This window comes from Musa acuminata, chromosome BXJ1-8, assembly GCF_036884655.1.
Source record: "Musa acuminata AAA Group cultivar baxijiao chromosome BXJ1-8, Cavendish_Baxijiao_AAA, whole genome shotgun sequence".
Taxonomy (NCBI): Eukaryota; Viridiplantae; Streptophyta; class Magnoliopsida; order Zingiberales; family Musaceae; genus Musa; species Musa acuminata.
This window is the reverse complement of record NC_088334.1, coordinates 44,325,151-44,337,776: the sequence shown is the minus strand read 5'-3', so window position 1 is coordinate 44,337,776 and position 12,626 is coordinate 44,325,151. Positions and strand designations below refer to the sequence as shown.

The 12,626-nt window shown below is 42.0% G+C and overlaps 2 protein-coding genes across 3 annotated transcripts; one reads left to right on the top strand and one right to left on the bottom strand.

Moving 5' to 3' along the window:
• Positions 1-3,540: 3,540 nt before the first annotated feature.
• LOC135584997 (homeobox-leucine zipper protein HOX11-like) lies at positions 3,541-5,436 on the top strand. 2 transcript variants are annotated; one of them, XM_065080019.1, is made up of 5 exons: positions 3,541-3,882; positions 4,128-4,148; positions 4,241-4,548; positions 4,707-4,786; positions 4,909-5,436. In XM_065080019.1, the coding sequence occupies exons 1-5, from the start codon at positions 3,588-3,590 to the stop codon at positions 5,246-5,248; spliced, it is 1,044 nt and encodes a 347-aa protein (XP_064936091.1). In that variant the 5' UTR covers positions 3,541-3,587; the 3' UTR covers positions 5,249-5,436. The 2 variants fall into 2 exon arrangements, with proteins under 2 accessions (XP_064936091.1, XP_064936092.1); XM_065080020.1 differs by lacking the exon at positions 4,128-4,148 and having other exon boundaries at positions 3,543-3,882.
• Positions 5,437-6,636: 1,200 nt separating this feature from the next.
• Positions 6,637-9,727, bottom strand: LOC135589155 (protein trichome birefringence-like 1). Its single transcript, XM_065081453.1, has 5 exons — positions 8,439-9,727; positions 8,157-8,349; positions 7,878-8,071; positions 7,635-7,793; positions 6,637-7,563 (listed from the first exon to the last, which is right to left on the bottom strand). The coding sequence occupies exons 1-5, from the start codon at positions 9,557-9,559 to the stop codon at positions 7,224-7,226; spliced, it is 2,007 nt and encodes a 668-aa protein (XP_064937525.1). The 5' UTR covers positions 9,560-9,727; the 3' UTR covers positions 6,637-7,223.
• Positions 9,728-12,626: the final 2,899 nt, after the last annotated feature.

Below are 12,626 nucleotides of genomic sequence, written 5' to 3'. Positions count from 1 at the left end.
TGAGAAGTTGAAAAGATCAAAGGAAAGGTTACAGGTCCGAGGAAACCTCATGACAACTACAAATATTTGGTTTGTGATCTCTCGTTCTTGCCTTTGTTCCCAAGCAATCGTGACTGACGGTGATCGCGGAACGACGCTGACAGCTCTGTATGATGAAGGTGGTGTACTTCAGCAAACACACTGTGCTCCGCTATGGAGCAGAGGATCATTCATTCACGCACGCAAAGTATAAGAGAGAGAGATAGAGAGAGAGAGAGAGAGAGAGAGAGAGAGAGAGAGCTGATAAGATGTGGGTGGGGGTGGTCCAGTCCTCCTCCACCGCTGCATGATTGCAGGATGCATGCCCTCCCAAGGTATCTTCTTCTCCCTCCTTCGTAGGGTATGCTGACTCAATCATTGCTCGACGTTGTCATCATATGTCCTGCTTGGGTACCATTCCATGCATGATTGCGTTGAGATCGCCGGTTGTCGCTCTCCGTCCTTGCGTATCCACGTAAATATATCATCCATATAATACATCTTTGATCGTATCATATCGAATAAGATCCGTTATACAACATCTTTAGTCTCTCAGCTTTCTATTCGGCTCAATGAAAATAATAATTATTATGCCTATACTTACATATGAAATTCTTTCGCACGCAATCATCAAACCTATCTATGACAATTTTTTATATTTAATAATATTTAATTATTTTGTATTGTTTGTGACTTTTATTTTTAATTTTTTTTACATACAATAATAATATAATCATCCACATGTTTGTCTTTCTATAATTTTTTTATTTACACATGTTCTTCGTGGGTTACATGATGTTAAGAACTAAGTTAACTCTTGAAAATAAATATATTCATAATTCCAACTAAAGACGTGACAAAGTGGTTGATGTCTCTTTCGTAGTTGACAACTTTGGATACGGATAAATTTATATATTTATATTATTAAAAATATAATGAAGATCATATCAACTTAAAATTTTGGATGTCATGGCATTAATCAAACACTTAAAGTTGACAACAAAGAAATCAAGCTTATAAAAATACATCTATATATATACGCGAGGAGGAGTGTCACTATAGCGTTAGAGAATTCCTCAACCAGCTTTGTTATTTAATCACCAAGTGATGATCGAAGGCCAAAATAAATCTAGAGACTTTTTTCATTTGTTTTTCCATGTCCAGCAGATAGGGTGAGAGAGACAGAGCGTCGCCAATGGTGATGATGATGAGAGTCGCGACACAAGTAGAGAGAGAGAGAGAGAGAGAGAGAGAGTCATGAGCTAATTGACCGACATGAATGATGATGATAACGATGATGAAGAGAGAGAGAGAGAGAGAGAGTCATGAGCTAATTGACAGACATGGATGATGATGATAACGATGATGAAGAGAGAGAGAGAGAGAGAGAGAGAGAGAGAGAGAGGGTCATGTCTTCTCCGAGTGCTGCTAGAGCGCAGCATCGCCCATGATTTCTCGTCGCGTGTGCCCCGATCGACCACACAAGACACGGACAGGTGAGCGAGACGACGAGGGTGAGAGATTGTGATCGGCAAGCCGGTCTCCGTCGAGTCCCCACGCCCTTTCATGCACGCACAGAAGATGACATCTTAAGCATTGAAGGAGGGGCACGTACAGTGTTCCAGAGGTGTCTTTGGAGAAGCAAGTAATCATTGCAAGGACGACCTCCACCGCCCCCCACCTCCCCTCCCCCCCTTGCTAGCTGATCGAAAGCTACTGCTTGCTTGTTCGCATGTCGAAGGAGAACCGGAGACCTGCTTTCCTGATCTGAACCACCCATCACAGAATGTACGGCCACAATCATCTGGGGCGTTCATTTCCTACCTTGATCTACACTTGGTTATATATATATATATTATTAGACGTTATGGATCAGTCTAGAAATATTATAATTATTAATATACTTTATTAGCGAAGCAAGACGTAAAGACGAGGTAAACCAGTGGGACCCACCAGGTCAAACTAGGAATCCTAGGCGATTCGCACACATGTCAGCCTCGTCCTCTTGATGCGTGCTCGTTGCACGTTGAATCCCGACGTGGCCGAGTCGACCGAGCTGTAGCCACCCAATCGAATCACTCTCAGCTACAATGAGAGAGAGAGAGAGAGAGAGAGAAAGATGATTGAATTATTGGGCACTAATCTTACTTGAATAGTCAATTTTCTCCAGCAATAGATGTTGGATTTCTAAACTATGACAATGATCATAATTATATTGTCTTCACCCTCATCTATGAAATTCAAATTTGGACGTCAATCCAATGTAAAATTTGATTCGACCTCATTCCTCCTTGTAATCATAGAAGAACAATAAAATTTGATTAATTGTTGGAGAGTCTTGAGGATAAGAAATTTCTATATTTATGCATTTCGTATCTCATATTTTAAAGGATCATGTATTCTATTTTAGCTTATTCTAGCAAAGGAAGGATTGTATGGATATAACAAAACTCCAAAGACAATTTTAATCTATTATAAATGAAAAAGATTGATAAGAAGTTTGAGTATTCAAATAAATATAAAAACATACTTACAAAGTTTGCTTCGTGTCGTATTGATTTTGTATCCATCATTAGCTACAATACATTAAGTAACTTCACTCGTTGTTTAGTCATCTTTGATTATCAGATGATATACGAATTGATACTTTAATATTAATTGAACTCGACGTGTTAAAATCTCGATTGATCAAAATAATACATCAAATAAAAGTAATAATTATTCTACAACTAAGATAATACATCAAATACTTTGATATTAATCGAGCGCCACGTGTTAAATCTCGACTAATAAAAATTAATGATGATTCTATATTATAAGCATGAATGAACGAGATGCTAAGTGCTTGATGGCTCGACGTAAGAACAAGAGGCTATTGAAAAAGGAAGAGTTGTCATTCACTATGTGAATGCATTCTCTCCTCTCCTCTCCTCTCCTCTCCAGTCCATTCCATTCCATTCAATGGAATTGGTCATAACAGGAGTTGTAGATTGAAGAAACTAATCGATGCTGATTGATAGAAGAGAGAAAAAAACAGGAAGATGATTTGATGTCGTTGATGGAACGACAAGGACAGTGAGGGCCACATTAACTGTTCGATGGAGAAAGGAAGACGTAATCAAAAGAAAAGCCACTATTTGACTTACAATTGTGCATTCAGATTAGATGAGACTTATGGATCCACTTATCTTAAAAAAGAATTATCAATGTTTTCTAGCATTATTGGTATCATGTCATCACCTTATCGTCATTAATTTATTTTTTACTATATTATAATGCTTTATTTGAAAATATTATAATATAATATGTTTACAATATAATATTTTTAATATATATATATATATATATATATATATATATATATAATTGTCGTCGTCGGAGTTGCTTTTTCTCGTGTTGCGGAAGTCGTCCTGTGGATTGGCTTCTGCGAGTCACGTGTGCTTTTGCTGACCGTCGTGACGTGTCGGTCAAACTTGGATTAGCCTCCTCGCTCTATAAGATCACCTAAGCCGAGCGCTCGTTCGTTCCTCGGGTCTCTCCTTTCTCTGTATTGTGCGTGGAGAAGCGAGATGGAGCTGGGACTGAGGATGGGGGAGGCGCCTGCGCGGCGGCCTTTAAGGGCAGCGAAGGCGGCGCCACTAAAGGGGTTAAGCCGGTTGGATTTGGTGCTTGGGATTGGTCGGAGCGAAGAGGGTGAGGAGGAGAAGGGAAGAGAGGAAGAAGTGGAGACGGAGGAGAAAGAGGAGGGAGAGGGAAAGGGCTCTGGGGAGCCACCCCCGCAGCTCAACCTCGAGGACCTCTTGCCTGCCCCACCGCAGCGGTCTTCTCCTGCCCTGCTCCGGCGCCGATGGGCGACTGAGACCAGTAAGAACCTATCTTTTATGTGTATTGAACAAGCCGGACGTGAAATTTGAATTTTGTAAGCATTTTATGAGCTAAATGTAAGTAATTGAGAACAAAAAATGATTTTTTTTCTCCGTTCTTCTCATAAACTGAACTCACCGGTCTTCTTTTTCTTTTGTAGCCAAGAAGAAGGAATATGTTTAGATTTTCTTTTATGATCGATATATAGATATGGAATTTGATCCTTCGAGGTTGTTATTTTCCAGTGTTAAGAATGCAGCGTCTTTGTAAGAGGAATCTGCAGAAAAAGTCATCTCGTATCATTTTTAGGAGCTTTTACAGCAGGGGTAGTGATGGAGACGGATTCATGTTCTTTTAGGGAATTCCGAAGCCTCTATGCGGGGGTTGGACGTGAACCGGTCACCGTCGGCGGAGGAACGGGCGTCGTCCTCGTCGTCACCGAACAGCACCGTCTCCTGCCCTCAGATGGATTTCTCCGCCCAGCGAGGCGGCGTCCAGAAGGGCGGAGGCGGCGGGGTAGGAGCGGCGGCGGCGGCGGTGGGGAGGGCGTCGTCGCGGGTGAGCGACGAAGAGGAGAACGGGTTGGTGAGGAAGAAGCTCCGGCTTTCCAAGGAGCAGTCCGACTCTCTGGAAGAGAGCTTCAAGGAGCACAGCACTCTCAACCCGGTAAGCGATCCAACACCCGTGAACATAAATCCTGTAGCCCGAACGAGAAGGATAACACCATTAAATCCCTAAAAGCATCAAAATCCAGAGTAAAAATCAAAGCTTTTCGTTTAGTCCGTCGATCTTTATATATTCTTCGGCGCTGTTCTCGATTTCAGAAGCAGAAACTTGCTTTGTCCGAGCAGCTCAACCTGCGACCTCGACAAGTCGAGGTCTGGTTTCAGAACAGAAGAGCCAGGTATTCCTCTTCTTTTGCCTCTCCTTTCTCATTCAAATCTTCTACTTATGTGTTCGAAAGCCACGAGAAATCCTATCATTCGTTTCAATCTCCATGCTTCATTCCTTCATCTACAATAACAGGACGAAGCTGAAGCAGACGGAAGTGCACTGTGAGTACCTGAACCGCTGCTGCCAGACGCTGATGGAAGAGAACCGCCGCCTCCAAAAGAAGGTAGCGGAGCTGAGGGCCCTCCAGACCTCTTGCCACGACTTCTCCATGCACCTCCCAGCGACCACCCTCTCCATGTGCCCTTCCTGCGAGCGCGTCGCTCCCACCCCCACATCCAACTCCGCCTCTGCGGCCGCAGCTTCAGACCACCAGCCGAACTCCTTTTCTGCCCTGATCCCGAAGCCTCGCCCATCCTCCCTGGCCGTGCATCCTGCTCCTGCGACGTCTCGCCAGTCGTCGCCGGCCTCCTGAACGCTGGTGGCGGAACCACCGAGCAGTGGCTGTATCTCGCCAAAAAATCATTGTAAATTCTCATAATGTGAAGGGCTTTCTTGTCATTTGACTTTTTTTTTTCTTTTTGGGAGCTTGTGGAGATTTTATGACTCGTTTTCTTCAAATTTTTAGAAGGAGAAAAGAAATAAAAATGCTTCTTCTAATTAGACACAGTTGTATGGCAATTGAAGTATTTATTTCCTCTGAAAACATTTGTTATTGATACCTTTTATCTGAATTTATTTTTCTGTATTTCTTTTTGTTGTTCGTAATGACGCAAATTACATGACCAATATAATATTTTTAAGATTTATTATTTATATTATATATTTACCGAAAGCTTACACGTGCGGCACCTACGTGCATATTTTTATTTGGCATCAAATTAAAGCACACGTTTACAAAATATTAATTACTTCCAATCCCTGATTAGAGTTTAATTGTGATGATTATGTAATATATATATATATATTCAAAATTATTATTATTTAATCAAACAAATTATTTTTACCAATAAATTATATTTATTAAATATAATTATAACCGAATTATTTTTTAATGTAAAAAATATTTTTATTAATAAATTATTTTTATTAAATATAGAGTACACATCCTAATGAGCTCATAATTCTAAGAAAAAACTTAATATATATTTTGTATTTATATAAATATTTTTAAATAAACATTAAGAAAGAAGGATAGATACAATATTAAGACTCATGATCTTATAATATAATTCTTTATTTATATATACTTTAATATTGATAATCCATATGAATATAAATATCTTCTATCAATCTTTTGGATTTGAAGATCTTAAATTCTTCATTTTGATGGCTTAAATTCAATAAATCTAATTGAACTTAATTGAGCCCTTGATTACCTAGAAAGAAAATTAGAACTCATCATAATTCATGGTGTCATGACCTGAGCCTGATAGGCTAATTAGCTTATCAACTTCGTTTGGTCAGTCCTACATCGAAAGTGAGCAAAATTAAGATTGACTTATAAGGGTTTGATGAGTATACTACTATCAACTTCAGCTTAAACATTTTGGTCAATGGTTTAGACCAAACAAAGTTGATAGGCTAGTTAACCCATCAGGCTCAAGTCATGACATGTGATATCAGAGCCAACCTAGCATTTAGGTATAGTGAGAGGACTCGAGTAGGAAATGACTATCCGTAGACGGAGTCAGAGGACTTATAAGAGCCTGATGAGTGTACTATAACAACTCCCGTTAAGTATTTTGGTCCGATTGTAACACTCTTGATTAGTCTCACATCGAAAATGAACAAAATTAATATTTACTTATAAGGATATGATGAGTATATTATTAATAGGCTAGTTAGCCCAGACGGGTCATGACACATGGAGCACTTAATATTTAAAATCTATTTCTTTGATTTAAAAATTTATTTATTTATTTTCTTTTCTTTGGGTATTGGATTGTGCTTAATCTATCTACGAATCTTAGTAGAAAAAAAAAAGAAAAAAAAAATTCATATGATTTGAGAAAAATGAAAATTGTCAATATGAACAATAAAAAGCCAGAAAACCCCTATCAGAGATTACTTGTCCAAATGTGTTAGCTCAGCAGGTAGTAAAATGATTTCTGTGCCTAAATGCACTCATCACCACTAAAAAAACACTTAAAGTAAAAAAGAAAGACCAGTCAAATAAATTCAGATAATAAATTCTTGATTTCTAAATGCACAGATTGACATTATATTCTACATGACTAAAAGGTGGCCAAAAAAGAAATGTGTAGTAGAGACGAGGAAGATCATACTAATGCAGCTTGCTGTCTCTCTCTTCTGCTGCACACAACTCATTGTTCCTAAACTAACTTCTTCTTCCAGCAACCCATATTTTTCCCTCTGTAACTACAAACTCCACTTTTTGATCCCCTCTTTGGTTTGATTGATCTCCTTCCCAAGTTTGCTTCTATTTGTCATAGCAGTTGATTATGCTGTTTGATGATCAGCTGTGCATAGAGTAACTCATTCCATGAATCCGGCACTCCAGGGAGGCACCAGTGGCTGCAATCCTGGTATTTCTCTGGATCTCTCATCTCCTCCTCCGTCATATTCTGCGTTCGGTAAATGGAAGGGTGAGCATCCTTCCTGTAATCTGTCATTCTTGTAATGTTCAGATACGAGACAGGAGTCTTCATTCCCTTGATCACAGATTCCAGCAGAGTCATCATTGATGGATATGTTGTGAGGTATTCATCGTTCTGGATGGGTTCCGTCTCTTGGTCGCATTGCCCGCCTGAATTCCACTGCCCCCCGCTTCAAGAAAACAGAGGATTAGTTCAATGGAAATGGAGTATTCGATTCAGCCGAGGAGCTGCACCAAGTACCTGAAATGGGAGTTGGAATAGCCCCTGAAGACGACCAGGGATTTCTCGCGGTTCACATTGGTATCCACCCACTTTGCCCACGTACTCAGAGCTTTCCGCAATGCTTCCTCCACATTCAGTTCACTGTAGATGTGATTGCCTTCTTGGTAGTAGTCTTTCCTGTTCCCAAACGTCAGGTTTCGGTTAACTGTAAGAAGAAGCCATGAAAAGGATGCTAGATTTGGTGGTGTCACTGCAGGTTACCCTTTGGCGGTCTTCTCATGAGTCCACCAATGCCCTGTGTTGAAGATGATGACATCTGCATCTTTGTACTTGGAAGATGATCGCTCGACAATGTCGAGCCGAAGCGTCTCCCTTTTCTCCCCGTTCCTTATTGGCATCTCCCACTCCTGAACCAGAAATGGCGAGCGGAAGAACTCCACGGAGCAGTTGTAGTCCTAAAGAGACAAATAGATCTCCACCGTGATCACCGTAAGGATCGTGAAGAACAAGGAGAGCCATTAATTGGGAAGAGAAAACAACCTCGAAGACGAAGGAATAGGAGCCCTCTGTTCTAAATTCTTCCCTACCGGATGCCTCAAAAACCTTTCTTTTATCTTTGACAGAGTTCCGGAGGGTGCAGACCAAAGATTCCCACATGTTTCTGTTCAATGAATCGCCAACATATACCAGCCGCTTTCCTCTCAATCTCTCCAACATATCAGTCGCATTCAACCTGATCCACAATACGAGAGACTGGATTCACGGAAGTTGACATGAAGGAATCAAGCACATCAAAATCTCAAATTTTCAGCTCTTTTTCACCTCGGAATTTGACAGTCACTGGGTTGCCAGCGGAGTTTCTGATAAGAGCGATCAGGCCTGCCATTATGGTAACAGTCGAAAGGTTCATCGATGTGAGGGCATGTTCCCTCAGGGTAGAGCGGGTAGGAGTCGTCCTTCACCCACCTTCCTTCAAAGATATCGCAACCTTTCATAGTACTGATCCATTCAGCCTCTGCCGAGCTCGAAACCCCCTTCTTCTCAACCTTCGGACGGGCAGTTCTGGTACGATTTCGAGTTGAGGCCGGTCCACTGCTGAAATGGTTCTTCGCTGCATCTCCATCTACTCGATGTCCTTTTCGAGCGAATCCTCTTACCGTCGGATTCTCCGCTGGTAAATCTCCATTTGCGCCAGCAGCATCTCCAGTTGTGGTTTCATTTGTAGTTGCGAGGACTGTATCATTCAGAGAAGCGCCCCCAATCTTCGTCGGATTTGGTGCCGTCGAATCACCACCGGTTTTCGGAGGACCAACTCCAGACGTAGGCTCTTTCATGGGAGGGACTCCACTCCGTGCCTGTTTCTTCGCTGGCAAGACCGAGCCTTTCCCGGAACCAACTCCATCCTTCCCCTGATCATTCGTCGAAATCCCGTTTCCGCCATTCGACGTGTGATTCTTTGTCGAATCACCACCTTCCTGCCACCCAATTTCTCCAACCGTCTGATTCATCTTGGTCACATCACTTCCCCGCGACCGAATCCCCATTCGTGGCCGGTTCTTCGCGTCCAAGATGCCACCTTTGTTTGCCCTGGTGCCATCCTCCGGGTTGTTCTTCCTCCCCGAAACTCCATCGTCACTCATGTTTTCCGATAAAGGCGCCGCCTTTCTTGGCGACGGCGACGAAGAGGAATTATGAAACACGTGAGAGAAAAGGGACGACAACGGAGATCGGTAGGTGGCGGTGGAGATAGAGGCGGAGGACAAGGGGTTGTTAAACCGAGGGGCGGCCTTCGCCCGGGGGTAGAAAGCTAGGTAAGCAGTACAAGCAACAAAGGCGAAAACGAAGGCGAAAAGGCAGACCTTCGTCCTCCGGGTCCTGAGCAGGGGGGGGAGGACCATTAAATCGGAGACAACGTTCAAGCTCTGTTTCGTGGCTTCCTTCATGGCGCAGAAGACGAGGGCAAGCGAAGGCGACGACGATGAAAAGAAGGAAACCGTGATCCTTATAGTCCTTCAGGCCTCTTTCTAGCTTTAGGCAATGGAGCGAGGAGGGAGGGGAAATGGAAGAGCGGCCCTGTTGCTATAAGCGAGAGGGCAACGAAGGGAGAGAGGGAATGGAGGAGACAGTCCGCGGACTGGTGTTTATTCCTATTTAAGAAGTTTTAAGATTGGCCTCAAAGTTTCTCGATATTATTATTCTGCCATTATCCATTTTATCTTTCTCTATATCTCAAATAATTATTCCAGAATTGAAACCAAATCTTTCGATAGTATTATTGAGATTAATACAAAAAAGAAGAAAAAAATTAATCCATTTTATATTCTGACCGAACGAAAAAGAGGAAAGAGAAAAAGATAAAAATTGAGTGAGGTACCACTCGTACTATCCGTACAGGTGTTCCTCCCTATAATAAAGTATATACGTATGTATATACGGATCGGACGGTATTCAAATACGGCCAAAAACCGAGGATGATTAGAACCATACGCATTGGGTTCGATCTTGATTGCAGCAATCAGCTGGTCCGCTAAGGTTTGCATCAGTTCACGGTACAATAAAATAACCTAGTTGATTAGTTCAAAAAATAAACGATAAGTAATTCAGTAAATTAGAAAAAAACGAAAAAGTAAAATAAAGACTTTGGAAGTTAAATGAATAGTTGTACGTTCACAAACAATTATTCACGGGATCGTATGTTTTGTTAAATCTTTATAAGTTTTAATTCACGAGGGATCATATGTTTTATTAAGTCTTTATAAGCTTTATGTCCGAACTTACGAGTTCAATCAATATTCAATATTATCTGAAACTCACGTAAAAGCTCTATACCACCTGGCTAGTATTATTTAGGGTTTTAAGATGAAAATAAGTTATGACATGTGAAAACTATATCATAGTTTTATCCATTATGATGAGTGATCATCTTATAATCTTACTAACTATTTATGCTTATAGTTTTCGAATAAAAACATATAAAAATAATATAAAACACGATGTCAAATATATGTATAAGCAAACAAAAACAATAAACGATTCGTTGACAAAGGTGTTATGAGTGTGCGATGATCGTCCATGACATCACACATGACATCACTTTCGACGTTTAAAACTGCGTTTGTACGACAAAGGCGATTTTAGTAGAAAAGTCGATTCGTAAATCACTTTAACTTGTGATTAGGCAAAAAGTAGTTAAAACGAATCTGTTAAAGCAGTTTGCAGTTGTGATGGAAATCAGAATGTAAGCGCAAACTGAAATACGATGTTCGTACGAGAAAAGCGATTTACGTCTAAACACGATTCGAAAAATACTGAGCTTAGAAACACAATCGTAAAAGCGCAGAAGGCAGTAAGCTATGAAGGAGGTTTGTAGTAAGGATAATCAGCTCAAAGTAAATGCAAACCAGAGAAGACAGAGAGTTTACAGTGGTTCGGTCAATCGTGACCTACATCCACTCCTCTGATTCCTCTTCCGTCGAGGCTACCGGCATCTACTAACGATCTTCCTTTACTAGGCGAAGATCAACCTCCTTCTTACACCCCTCTTCTCCTTTTACTGGATTTAGGAGACAACCCTTACAAGCACTCGCTCTCATCTCTTAAACAGAATTCTAACACTTACGCTAGAGGAGGGAAATTCTAGAGATTGCAGTAGTGTTTTCTCTCTTTTAATCTCTCTGTGCTTGTGTATTTTACCCAGGGATTGGAGGGGTATTTATAAGCTCCAAACCAGTTTGAATTTGGAGCTCAAATCTGTCATCTCTCGGAATTCCGGGGTCTGGCGGTTGCACCGCCTGACAGGGCTCGAAGACTGAGCCTCTGGGCGGTGCCACCGCTTGTTAGGGGCGGTTGCACCGCCTGGCAGAGCTCGGAGACCGAGCTCAGGCGGTGCCACTGCCTGACTGGGGCGGTTGCACTGCCCAGCCAGAGCTCGGAGACCGAGCCCTGGGCAGTGCCACCGCCGACCCAGGCGGTGCCACCTCTGGGTGAGAGATCTGGGTCTGAATGAGTTGATCCATTCGACCCAATTTGGTTCTTTCAAGGGCCAAATTGCCCCTAGATTAAGTTAATGGGATCACCTCCCAATTCTAACTTAATCATCGTGCTAACTATGACAATTCTTAAGACTTTTACTACAGCTTGCTCCGGTGCGTCAATCGCTTCTTCCGGCGAGCTTCCGGCGAACATCCGACGGTCCTCCAACGATGCTCCTACGGACTTCCGGCAAACTCCTGGACTTGCGACGATCCACTTGGCGAGTTCTGACGAGCTTCTTTTGGCAAGCTCTTGGACTTCTCGGATTTGTTCCCGCAGAACCTCCGACGACCGTCCGGACTTCCGTCAAACTCTCGAACTCCTAACGTGATCATAGTCCTGACTCCGGTGCAACTCCTACTGCATGTCTTACTTTCATCGTAGTTAATCCTGCACACTTAAAATAAAACTTCGATCGAGACAATTAATCCTAAGCAATTAACCAAGTTATCCGGCATGTCATTGGTCCCTCGACGCTTCGTCCGATTCTTCGGCGCATCGTCCTCTCCTGCGGCCTATTGTCCAATCGGCCAGTTGACTCCGCAACTCCGATATCCTTGGTATAATACCCGCTCTTCTTGGCCCAATGCTCGAGTCCACGGCTCGAAGCCTTCTGTCGATACGTCGACCGATCCACCGACCCGACGTCCAATCTTCTGACATGTTTCTCCGGCACAACATGATTTTTCCTGCTTTAATATTCTCATCATGATCGAAGCATTCTGCGTTACTTAAAACACAGATTAAAACATAAACACATATCAATTGGTTTCATCATCAAAATTCACGATATTTAACTTCTATAACACGTGTGGACACGACAAACAAACAAGAACACCGCTAATATTATGTGACGTTTGTCTCCGGACTAACTTAGAAAACAACAATGAAAGATTGGAATCACATTCTGGATCGGATGAAAAATTTAGAACAATTGTCTTTTGAATGGATGCTGGAAGCTTCTTTTTACTGTCTCGG

What these genes read in the sequence shown, in the direction of transcription:
- LOC135584997 (XM_065080019.1), top strand. Translation starts at nt 3,588, where the DNA reads ATGGAGCTGGGACTGAGGATGGGGGAGGCGCCTGCGCGGCGGCCTTTA. An exon ending in CCGATGGGCGACTGAGACCA is followed by an intron (nt 3,883 to 4,127) that starts GTAAGAACCTAT and finishes GTTATTTTCCAG; the next exon opens with TGTTAAGAATGCAGCGTCTT. An exon ending in TTTCAGAACAGAAGAGCCAG is followed by an intron (nt 4,787 to 4,908) that starts GTATTCCTCTTC and finishes CTACAATAACAG; the next exon opens with GACGAAGCTGAAGCAGACGG.
- LOC135589155 (XM_065081453.1), bottom strand. Translation starts at nt 9,559, where the DNA reads ATGAAGGAAGCCACGAAACAGAGCTTGAACGTTGTCTCCGATTTAATG. An exon ending in AGTGACTGTCAAATTCCGAG is followed by an intron (nt 8,350 to 8,438) that starts GTGAAAAAGAGC and finishes ATTGTGGATCAG; the next exon opens with GTTGAATGCGACTGATATGT. An exon ending in CCTATTCCTTCGTCTTCGAG is followed by an intron (nt 8,072 to 8,156) that starts GTTGTTTTCTCT and finishes TTGTCTCTTTAG; the next exon opens with GACTACAACTGCTCCGTGGA.